At 37.9% G+C, this 12750-nt stretch overlaps 1 protein-coding gene across 2 annotated transcripts; it reads right to left on the reverse strand.

The window, feature by feature from the left end:
- Positions 1-757: 757 nt before the first annotated feature.
- Positions 758-8445, reverse strand: dusp14 (dual specificity phosphatase 14). Of its 2 annotated transcripts, none has more exons than XM_052575747.1 (2): positions 8345-8445; positions 758-2406 (listed from the first exon to the last, which is right to left on the reverse strand). In XM_052575747.1, exon 2 carries the CDS (start codon positions 2286-2288, stop codon positions 1632-1634), a length of 657 nt encoding a protein of 218 aa, XP_052431707.1. In that variant the 5' UTR covers positions 2289-2406; positions 8345-8445; the 3' UTR covers positions 758-1631. The 2 variants fall into 2 exon arrangements, with proteins under 2 accessions (XP_052431707.1, XP_052431706.1); XM_052575746.1 differs by lacking the exon at positions 8345-8445 and adding an exon at positions 8133-8311.
- Positions 8446-12750: the final 4305 nt, after the last annotated feature.

Genomic DNA, 12750 nt, shown 5'->3' on the forward strand with positions numbered 1-12750 from the left:
ACCTTGGCAACCGTTTCCAAGGATACTGGACTTTGAATTTGTATGATTGTCGAAAGACATCACGATTTAGTCCCCATCTGTATGTACAGAAGAGGAGGAGTGGCTTCTGTTAGATCAACTTTTCCACCCTGTTGATCATTTACATCAAATGTTAAATTTTTTAAGGTAAGAGTAGTTTAAAATATGGATTTGAGTTGGCTTGCAGTTTTGATGCTGTTTTGACGGGCTGTTAGAGTGGATAATGGTCCGTCCTTGTCTTTATACACACGTGACTATAAACCTTTATCCACCTTGTCTTCGCTGAACAGCAAGGATTAGATTAACAAAGACTTCCTGCTTCATATTAATCCAGACTTTCTACAATGCATCAGAAGATTTAATACACAAGGAGGTGAAATGGTGTTCTCTGACATGATCCTACAGAAGCTTTCAAAAGAAGGTTTTTACAGAAAAGAAAAAAAAACCTTTTGAATTGTCTAAAGAATCTTCCTAAAAAATGTCTTAGAAGGTTTTGTGGAATGGAAGGATTCCATTGATGTTAAAGGTTCTTCATGGAATCATAGATATCAAAGAAAGACCCTTTATTTTAAATAGTGACATCCATTAAAAACAGATCAAACCATTATACAACAGCCTGTCCATCAGTCAATTCATACAGTAGGAATTACTTTTATTGACAAGTATTTTATTATTTACAAATATTACTATGTAGCTTCACTAAAAAACAAAAATAAAAAAATAAAATAAGCACAAGGAATACGTTAAAATATTTCACCCTTTATTCATTTAAACACTAATTCAATTAGAACTCTTTTACATAAATTCAGTTAACACAAATTAGTCAAAGCTTTGCTAGGAGTGCTCTGGTTATAATTAATTTTTCACTGCAGAAAACATATGAAAGAAACATCTTGAGTCAAAAATTAAAAACTGGATAGAATTGCAAAAGGACCAAATAGACAAAATAGAATTAATTGAAGAAAAAAAAAAAACTACTGCCATGTCTATCTTTGTACTTCTTGTGAAACATCCTGTTTTGTAGGAGCACTGACATTACAAATGCCAATACCGTCCTTCATGGAGTTCAATAAAATGTACATACATAAATCTGTTAAACTTCGATAATATTGTAACGTCTTTCTGTTAAACATTTTGTCACTTCACAAAATCTTCCAAAAATCTTTTTTTTTTTTATACACACAAGTTTAATTACACCTTGGAATATAATATTTTTAATATATATTATTTTCAAATGCTACCAGTAATCGAAATCAGACTGTTGCCTCTCAACAAAGAAGACCGCCGAACTGAAACAACATCCTCACAATATTACGATTGATAAGTCTTAACCAGGGACTGAATTCCTGATTCTCAGCACCACACTTGGTTCCCAATGTGCTCCTAAACCCAACATTATCATCGCAAAAATTTATTTCAGCACTTTTTTTTTTATCACTTTTGACCTCATAAAATATGCACTCAAAGTGACTTTTTCCATTTTAAAAATGGACATAAGCACTCCCATCTTGTTTTATTCTCTCGCAGGAGGGACTTGTGGATGTACGGAAAGAGGCCGGAAGACAGTGGAGTCGAAAACCGCTTGGCGGGTGAACCAAAGTCCAAACCCCTCTTCACAAGCCCCAGTAAGGTGCCAAGTTCCTGCGGTCTCTCTCGTACACGTCGGGAATGACCCCGTATGGTGTCTGGATCATTTTTACAGAGTTCCTGCCAAACAGTTTTCTCTCGTACTCAATGAGCTGTCGCCAGAACCCTCCATTAGGACGAATGATGGGTCGGCGGGATTTGACCCAAGCATGAGCCTCGGCCAGGGAAACCCTGTGGTACTTCATGAGGTAGGCCAAACAGAGTGAGGCGGAACGGCTCACCCCAGCCGCGCAGTGCACCAGCACGGCTCCCCGTTTCCGGCCCACGCTGTGGATCTTATCAGCCACGCTGTCAAAATAAAGTGAGATTGGAGAATGAGGCATATCGGCCAGTGGCACTTTCACATACTCCATGTGTGGCCAGTTGAAGTTGGGCAGCTCGATGGTGGCATTCACCACACAGGTAATCCCTTTGGACAGGAGGAGGCTGCGATTGGACGCCACATTCCCCCGGCTGAGGAACAGGGAAGGAGTGATCTGGGCGATGCCCCCCAACAGGCTGCTGGTCTCGGGCAGCAGTCGGGGGATGGCTGTGGGCACCACTGAACTGCGGTGGTGGTGGTGGTGATGATGGTGGGGATGGTGATCTTGGAGGTGGAAGAACCCCTGACTTCGGGAACCCATAGAGGAGCGGAGGCAGGAGACAGAGAAATAGAAACCTTGAGGCGGCGCCAGGGTGTCTTTTAGTTCTCCTTGGTCATCTCAAAGTGAATGTTGATATCATACAGATCATTGGGTGCACCTAAAACAAACCAAGAGTCAGTTTGCTTGAAATAACAAGTAGAAACTTCTGGTTATCCAACAGATTTCAGATCCAACCCCAATCAAACACTTAACCAGCTAATCAAGGTACTTGATAATTACAGGCAAGTGTGTGTTTGAGCAGTGTCAGAACGTAAGTCTGCAGGATGGTAAAGGAACAGATATCCAGGAGCAGGGTTGGAGACCCCTGGTTTACCACTCCAGGAGCCTCATTTATAAAACATGTACAACAGGATTTTATATTTAATTGACCATTCGCAAAGACCTGAATGCGACTGACCCCGAGTTTCGAAAATTTGAATCGATTCAACCAACTGCTTAGCAAAATAATTTACTTTTTCAAAGTCCTTGAAACGGCACATACTAGTGACGCCTACTGCAGAATGAAAACACCTTTTATATTCCAACTGCAAATGTTTTGCTTCAAGAGTAACCTCTTAAATGCAATTAACAAATCCTCTAATACCAGTAAATAAGAAGCGTCTGGTTTGTAATTTTATTCATTTGTAAGGCTTTTTTTTTTTTTTAGACAGAGAGAGCTTAGTTACAAAGCAGTGTTTTCAAAAGTGTCCATCAATAGCGTCCATAGGTAGGATCATTCTATCTTCTGAACTTCACCCACTATGCCATGGAAACAAGTACTCTATGTCCATTTTAAACTGAGAACCTTTTCAGAGTCCAGTGAGGTGCTTTATAAGAGTCGATGACTGAAGCTTCCTCGTTGGTGGTAAAAGACAACATTAGCATGGCTGAATTCTGGTTTAATGGACTTAATTACTGTATGTACCCAGCAGATGTGCCCCTCTGTCAGACCCCCATCCCTCGAGCTGTGCATGAGAGTGTGGGGGTCATGTGGAGCAAGTGTTTACTGGAGCCTGGAGAACCCTTATTAATCAAACCAAGAACAAAGCTTGAAACCTGTTATAAGCAAACTCACTTGGTCAGACAGAAAGCTTGATGTATTACACAGAGCAAGAGGGCAGCTCTCTGCCTGTATTCTCGAAGAAAAAAACATTTTTTTAAAGTTCGATTTAAAAATAGGGTTGTAAAATTTGCTCTGACTGATTCAACTGAATTATGATTCTTTAAAATAAAAAGTAAGGTTTTATCAAATAAAACAGAGGAACAAAAATGTATTAACTGATAAATAATATATGTTACATGTTTACCAAGCATCACACAGATGGAAATCAGTACAAAGCATACTTGGCACAGTAATACTAATGTATTAGTTGACAGATGTGTGTTTATATAGTATTTTACAATGGCTTTGAATACAGCTAGGCCAATCATAATCAAGGTCCGAACTTTTCATTTTATAACTTCCCCTTTATAATGAATGTATAAAACGTATACCAATTCTTATAAAAAAAAAACTTTACTTGAGAGATAGTTTTTATTTTATTAAGAATTCAATAACTGCTAGCTAACCTGGCAGCGAGACCAAGGTTATCCAACTTTTTCTTCACAGAGGGAAAAATGTAATTCCCATCACATTATACCAAAATCCTCCTGAAGGTTGAACCAAGGCCGTGATCAGATATTTATTCAGGGATATCCAATAAATGTTTCAACAGATGAACATCAGTTTGAATTATTTTTTTCTTGTCAAATGTGCCCGTAATTGAAGAACCATACTATTTCATAATTGATGCACTTTGTAAGACTGATGCATCACAATGCATGCATTTTAACATACCTAGTTAAAAGCCATATGCGATCCATATTCACATCACACACACCAGTAATGTATACAATTTCTTCTAGTACATGCCAAATACTTAAAAACTCTTCGTCTTCTGGAGGTGTGACTAAAGCACCCAGCTGAAGGGTGTGTTCTGGACCCAATGATGTTCTCAGGTAACATGCTCATTCAGCCATCAATTTTGACCCGCAGACGCCCCTGTTGATTCCAAGTGTGCTGAAATCTGCTTCCTCCAATTACTGGGAGTCGAGTCGCTTGCAGGCATGAAAGAACAACTGAATGTACAGCATCTGTTTTTGTCGCATACCTTTCACACATCAGCATGTTTTATTGAAGGACAGACGGTGTTCTGTTTGTCGTTCCCCATCACGCCTGAGGGCTCTATATCATTCATTCCTCTCAATATAATGCATGGGGCCCTGACCCCTATTAGCATGCCACAAATATCAAACCAGTCATGTTAAATAAGAATTACATCTGATGTGTGTGCAAACAGCACCTCCTTCTCTGCACAGGTACAGCTGGCTCGATGCTCTATAGCAACATGTGGCCAGACCTTCTGTATGTTTCTCCATGTGTATATTTCTACATTCTATTTATTATTAGTTCATTTGAAATAATGAATTGCATTTAATTAACATATATAATCTACCGTATCCCTGTTGTGTATAAAGATTTGGCACACAGCGGCAAAAGGACCATCAATTTATGGCGGTGTCCTTGTGCCCAGTAGTCTGCTACTGTGTTTGCATTAATAAAACCCATCTGCCCCAGTTTGTGCTGGCTGTCTCCCCGAGCCTTCCTTTAAATCAATGATAAACAGCCCGCCTGCCATTCTCACAGGACTCTGATCGCGATAACATTTACAGTCTCTAACACCCTTTCAAACAGGGCACAAAATCTCTCTCTTTCTGGCTGTCACTCATTTTTCACACTGAAATTTTGGAGTTCGGATGCCATGTGTGGTGCCTCACAAACTCTTCTTCTCAGCTTGTGGGCTTGTTAACACAAAAGGGCAGTCAGTGTCATTGGGACTGAGTGCTCTTGGGTAAATTGGTGTGCAATCCACCTGGCTTAAAGGAATAGTTCACCCAATAACTGTAGATGTTCAGATCAAATATATAGTGGCATGGTCATGTCAGTTCTGATGGCATTTATTCTTGCATATCTTGTGAATGAAATTAATTACAATCTTAAGTAAAGTACAAAGTTAAGTACAATCTGGTCACCAGATCTAATTAGTTCCAACATTCTTTCAAATATCTTCTTTTGTGTTTAACAGAAGAAAATCATAACAGTTTGGAAAGACATCAGGGTGAGTAAATGACAGTATTTGAATTTTGGGGTGAACTAGCCCTTTACGAACAACAGTGGATGGGAAAATTTTGTGAAAAATGTGTTAAAAGATTCATTTCTGGTGCGGTGACCCGGTGGCTACTGTAGGTGTTGAGGAATAAAGGCTTGATATATAAGAGCAAAGATAAACCTCAGCAACCCGAAGTGCTGATAAGAGTCAAAGGCCTCACTGCTGACTATCACAGCTATTTATACAAGTGAGTGAGTGGAGAAGTGGGAAGAGAAGAAAGAGAGAGGAAAAGAGGGAACATCAGAGACCTTTTCTCTTGTGTGTGTGTGCATTGCTTCTAAACATGTAGCATATATCTTTAGGAATAATAAAATGTTTTCACAGTCTCACGTCATTCCAAATCCATATGAACGGATTTCATAATGTTTAACACAAAATAAATTTTGAAAAACTACACAATCAATAATGTAAAGCTACTAGCTTCAAAAAAAGAAGAAGAAAAAAAAACAAGCTAAATAAGTGGACCACAGCTTCTAGTATTTTATCAAAACATATTTTGGGTGTCTATGATGCACTAAAGTGCACAAAAAAAAAAAAAAAAAACATCATCCTGTACATTACAAGTAAATTAGAATAAACAACTCAATCTTAAATATGCCATCTCCATTGGGAGCCAAGCAATTTTGCTACTAATACAGTACCTTATTTTCTCCACCTGTGGAGTGGCGTGAACACATATTCTTGGCATGACAGTAATGGGCTGCTGTGTCAACCTCATACACACACATACAGACACTCATCTCTCAGTGTGTGTCTGTGGATCTGTCAACACCAGTGCACATCACAGATTCAGTGCCGCAGGTCTCGGATGCCGTGTGTAAAAATTCTCCCAGAGTCTGATTCCACCTCCGCAAGCATTAATGGGAACAAGAGACACCTGCTGAGAAACTCGAGCCCCAAAATGGCAGCCCTTCTTCCACACTAAATGTGAAAAACAGGAAACTGAACCTGAGCCTTGTTTAAATCTAGCTGCTTAATCTTGTCAATAGGCTAATGAAACAATCCATGCTCATTCAACAAGTGGCTGCAACCTAATTTTAAAGACTACATTTTAGATTATCCATTTAATAGGCCTATCAGTCTAGTCCCGCTATAAAGTGATCCCTTATGTCATTTTTACGGTTCCTAATATTATTTTGGGAGTATCCTATAATAGGTTTACATGCATGCAAGGTAAAAAACACTTTAATTTTCTCAAAATATGCATTTAATATCACCTGATTTTTCGGAGATTCTTTAACGATATGTTCGAAGCAGTTCAAAGATTCAGTCTCTCTAAACCCCTCCTTTGCGTGAGCCTTTTCTACTCTGATTGGTCAGATGGCCTTGTCTGTTGTGATTGGTCTATGGCATCGGAAAATATGCCTATGTAGCCATCACAGAATACTAATGACTCCTTTAGGCTGTACAGAGTCGATTCTTTATTTTGGGAGACAATAATTTTATTTATCGTGCACTTTCAGCTTTACAACTTTGCAGATCATTTACATTCACATACAGCTTTATTGCATTAAAGGCAATATTGGAAATGGCATAATAGTGGCACTTTAACCAATCATAGAAAATGCAACACTGCTCTCTTTTCATTTTTACATCTCTGTGCATCCTAATTATTATTTGAATGGCTGACCAATTATTATTTAAGTGTCTGACAAATATACACTTTTCAGTTACAGCAGGATGGTTGATGGCATTAACAAAACGACTGAAATATATGTTAACTTTACAGAAATTTCACAATATATATATATATATTTGAAAAGTTTGGTTTAAATAAAATTCAAAAAACACTTGGACTGGTTTGTGAATGAACATTCATATAAAAAATGTTCAGAAACCAGATATTGTCAGTTTACAGCTTACAGTGATTTTAAGTTGTAAGATATTTAATTAGACACATAAACTTGTGTATTTGGTTTATCCTACAGGTGTGAATGCTTATGAGAAACCTGTAGGCTATTGAAATATCAAAGATAGTCTATTTAAGTTTCTGGAGTGCACTTACTGTTAGAGTGAACAACAGGTTTGATGGAAAACGCCAAAGAAAGCGGGCTTAACCTAAATGATAATAATGGATAAGACAACACTGAGGTGAAAGGGACAGGTTGATGCCAGTGACTGAGTGTAGATCGTATTTTGTCTGACTCAGTCACGCACATCAAACTGTTCCTACAATAGCATCCATGACATAAATTCAAAAAGGCATTTGAAGGCGAAATAATACAGAACATCTACAACTGATACCGATGGTGAACCTGTTGGCAGCCGAATTTGCAACAAAAGAAGTACGTAGTTCAAACTCTAGTGACGGAAAATCATTGAAGCATCATCGCGAACGTGACAAAAACATCGCGGGCATTGACAACTACTCCACGCACGCGAACTGTCTGTTCACTTTGCGCACGTTATTGTAACAAGCATTTTATTTTTCTTTAAATTTCAAACTGCATACGCACAAAATGAGCAATTATGTCGGGCAAAACACACTAAATGCCTTACATTTCCGAAATCTAAAGACATAAAAGATCAAAAAGCTGCGTATTTAGTAGCCTACACTGTCGCGTCAACATCAGCGTAGACTCTGTTTAATAAGATTACTCATGTTCCTCTTACCCAAAGAACAGACTTAACTTACCTCACACACAAAATATTGTCCTCTGAAATTATACACGGGTTACACATTCAGCTGCTAGCAGAAATGTTCTTTATCACAGCGCAAACAAGCTGATATTTCGGTAATATTCCGTCAAATCTGACAACTTCACGCGCTTACCCGTGAAGGAGGTGAGCGCGCGCGCGTATCTATGGTGTGTATGACAACAGGAAATTTTCTATTGGAAAACATACGCTTAAAGAGCACAGAAGCGCCTCCCCCGTCCAACACTACAGCCAGTCAGTCTTCATACCGACACATCACGATCCACACTCAGCTACAAACACGACAAGACATTCTCTCAGCGACAAACATCATCTGCAAATGAACATGACGCCACTGTATGAACTTAAAGAGCCTCAGGAGCATCACATTTAGCAGAGTGATGCTAATTAACAGCCATCTGACTGGAATTTAGAATATAATCCCTATATTTACATGATTAACTAATTACTGCTATAATAAATCCACAATTATTATTTACGCCAGTAGTTTGTCAGATAAAGAACAAAGTGAAAAATATTAATTTTCATTTAATTGCAATCTCTGGAGCCCTTTAAAGAAACAGTTAACTCAGAATTAAAAATTCTGTCATAATTTACTCACCTTCATGTTGTTTATGACTTTCTTCTTTGGAACAATATACTATTAGATTTAATTTAACACCAAGGTTTTCTCGATCACTGGGACTGTGGAAAACATAGCTGATAAAACATGACATTTTAAACTAATCAACTTTAATATACTTACCGTTCTTGGTATGAACGGGCCTTTACTGAAAATATTGGTAAAAGAGCAGCATGGGCATTCTGCTAAACATCTCATTCTGTGTTCTATGGAATAAATAAAATCATACAGACTTTGAGGTTGAGTAAATGATGACAAGATTAATTTTTTTTATGAATTATTCCTATTTCACTGCCCACCCATCAGATGAATAGATGGATTTATCCTTGACTCATGCATAAATAGATTATGAAATGAGACATGAGGGCTCAAAGACTGAATCTAATTCCAACCTGCAAGATCACTTCATCTGTTGATTCATGTCTGGAAGTGCGACACTCTGCAACTGTATCATTAACACTTAAGCCAGAACATATTGGCATGAGTAGTTTCTGGAATGCCACATCACAAACGCAAACATCATGCTCATCGAGGTCAATACACCAGAATCAACAGCAGGCAAATTTAATGCTGAGCTTCAATCTCAGATGCTTTTCTTTGCCGTCACAGTGCTGCCAGCATTTGAGGCACAGAACTCAAACCCTTTATTTGAGATAGCTCACCTCAGAGGCAAACACAGAGCTGTACTGTTTGGATTCCCAGCGTAACTGTGTATAGTGGCGTCAGAGGCAGGAACCGTCTGAAAAGAGACAGGACAAAGAGTGAGTGGCACACCTGATACTCTCTGCTGGGGAGAGAGCGCTCAAGCCCAGGGGAGGGTCACTGCTTTTCTGGTGCCCTGAACAATACAGACAGAGAGACTGCTGGGGAAAAAAAACTCCTGCTTGTGAGAAGGATGATGCAGGACTCTTGATTTCTTTTAAAGACCATATGAAAGTAAAATGAAATGTTTGTCGCTAAATTCATGTCCATTTGGTTTAAGGTCACTTACTGTATATGCTACTACTAAAAGTTAAACAATTAGCAGATATACAATTATGTTTAGAAGTTATGGTTAAGATTTTTGAAATAAAATATTACAAAAAATAATCCTTAATTCTGTTTTTGATACTGAAAACAATCACTGTTTTCATAGAAATATTAAGCAGTACAACTGTTTTTGAAATTTATAATAAGTAGAATTTTGAAAAGCAACCAAATCAGCGTATTAGAATAATTTCTGAAGGATCATGTGGCACTGAAGACTTGAGTAATGAAGCTGAAATTTCAGCTTTGTCATTAGGAATAAAGTTTTAATTTTAAAATACATTAAAAACAGAAACATTTAGTAAAACAGTTGTTAGTAATATTCAGCCATAAATATTATCTAGCAATATTCCCATTTTCCCATGTATTTTTTCTTCTTATAATAATTACAATCTTGGTAAATATACTTTTTTCAAAAACATTTAAAATTCTACCAACTCCAATAGTTTTGATACAATTTTAAAATATCCCTGTTTTTGGAAATGTGATAACTGATGACTTATCTAGTGCTAATAGAAGAATATGGTTTTGCCAATTATTAAGCAAGCAAGCATACATTCATACAAATAAATAAATAAATAAATTAATTAATAAAGGCTTCTGAGATTTGTGGGATAAATCCTTTCAATATGGGTTTCTGTTTAATAGGAAACAGAAAGAAGAAATTTGGAATCTTAAATTATGAACAAACCTTTTTTTTTTTTTTTTGAAAAACATTTATTTTATTAACATACATTTTAAGAGCAGAAACCTTTTTGTAATTAAATTTAACGTTATCAGATTTTTTCTTTTTTACATTTCTGAACTATACACGTATATGGTCTTTTTCATAATCATATCAATTTTCTTCCCCTCTAAAACAACTTTCTTTCTCAGTTTGTCAACAGCTTCTTTTTTTCAGCTACCTGTCATGTAGAAACAACCGTACACAATCTAATACATTCCCAGTTGATAAAGTCCCAGCCTGCATTTCTTTTCTTTTTTTTTAAGTATCCTTTTAGATATTTTATATAAAAATTTCTGCACAAAACTGCTTTATTCGACACATTTCTGTAAAGTATCCAGAATTCAGTGTTGCTAGTCAGCTGTTGCTACAATAATTATTTTACTGAACAATGCAACTGATGTGCACTTGTACATCCGAGAAGCCAAATTCTTTAATAAGAATCGGTTAAAAGGAAACATGATTGCTGAAGAGGAATGTGATACTCGCTGGCACGAGGATGATCATTGTTTAAAAAAAGGAACAGCGATAGATGGAGAAAATGACAGAGAGAGTGAGCCGAGCTGCAGAGACGAGACTAAAATGTCAGATGAGTCAGTCGTTCCAGTGAGACGGCGAGCCGTAATACGCTTCCACTAGCTTGAATGGAGGCAGAACATTTACAGTGACGCCGTCAGTGGATGCAACCCATAATATGATCTAAATGGAGCTACTCATGCCGCACTCGACGAGGAGAGTAAAAACACAGATCTGACCTACTGAAAACAAACCACGACACACCCTCAGAGTTCAGAAAGCCATCCTTTCACCAAGACGACGACAGCTCATCACTTTTGTATTCAGGCCAATATCTAATTAAATCAGTGCGAAAGGAATTTCAAACATGGCAGTAACTCGTTCCACTGCCCCCGTGTGAGAGCTGGACCAGAAATAGATGGTGTGCCTGTCATGCTGGAAGAGGTCCAGAGTATCCCAGCTCTCCAGAGACAGACACACTGGCATCTTTCACAATCTCCCTTCAGATTGACCGGCTGAAGCTGGGAGGTTTGGACTTGCCTCAGGCATCTGCTAACACATCCAGACATCTTGCCCATGAACTCACAGAACCATTGCCTGTAGCTGAACCCAGATCTCTGGATTAATTGAACGTTTCTGAACAAGTTAAGCTCTGTCAACGGTATCTGAGGCATGCTGTCCATTAGCACGCTTCATTTTGGCTTGGCCCTCAGTTTGTAAGCAAACAAAAAATGCAGTTACAGTAATGAATGTACAATTTGTGTAGCTTGTATTTTTCTTAAAGCTTTATTAACGTTAACAAACCTGTGACGTTTACATCTTTTGAAACTTCCATTGAAAGTACATTGTGGTTTTTAGTTGATTTAGAAGTTACTAACTCAGTTCAATTCATGTTTATCTGTATGGCACTTTTCACGATACAAATGGTCTCAAAGCAGCTTTATTTTAAAAAGTGAAGGTGTCAGTGTTATGTCCATTCTACGAATTTAGCAGTTATTACAGTCACATATTCATCAATACAGAAACAATAAACATATTAAAGCAATGATTAAATTATGCGATCATGATAATTACAATATAATAAGCTGTCTGTGGTAACTGACCAAAGAAATGACACGGATGCTGCTTAAAATGCAGTTATTAAGATAATGCTTTAGAATTTTTCCTAGAATTATAGTTTTGTGAATGTAAACAAAGCTTAGACATACATGTAGAGGTTGTTAGGCCCTGTCTTTTTTAAATTGAGATTTTTCACAGTCAATTCCATAAAGAACAAAATTAAGTCTCGGGTCGCTCTACATTTTCTTCCTGGCGTCACATTACCGAAGTAAAATGGCCTGCGAATGTCATTTCAAGTGCAAATTCAAATGTAGGCCTTACCGTGAATAGGATTACAATGTCCAGACTCTATTTCACAATCCAATAAATGCAACATTTCTTCTGTTAGTACAAATATTCATTCTAGCAGAACTGGATTAACAATGAATAGACATGAAGCCTATTTTTGGCTCCTGACGCAATTCCTCCCTGACAGAGAGCTGCTAATGCAGTCCGGTGTCTGATCCCAAAGGCACCTGTGTCTCTCCAGCTGTGATGGCAGCAGTGAACAGACTCAGGATCTGTACGCCGACACGAGTACAGACTGTTAGACAGTCCTTAGCTCCAGCTGTCCCTGCATGTCAGCCATCTCCGCCTCCGCGAAACAAA

Source organism: Carassius gibelio, chromosome B15 (assembly GCF_023724105.1).
Source record: "Carassius gibelio isolate Cgi1373 ecotype wild population from Czech Republic chromosome B15, carGib1.2-hapl.c, whole genome shotgun sequence".
NCBI classification, from domain to species: Eukaryota; Metazoa; Chordata; class Actinopteri; order Cypriniformes; family Cyprinidae; genus Carassius; species Carassius gibelio.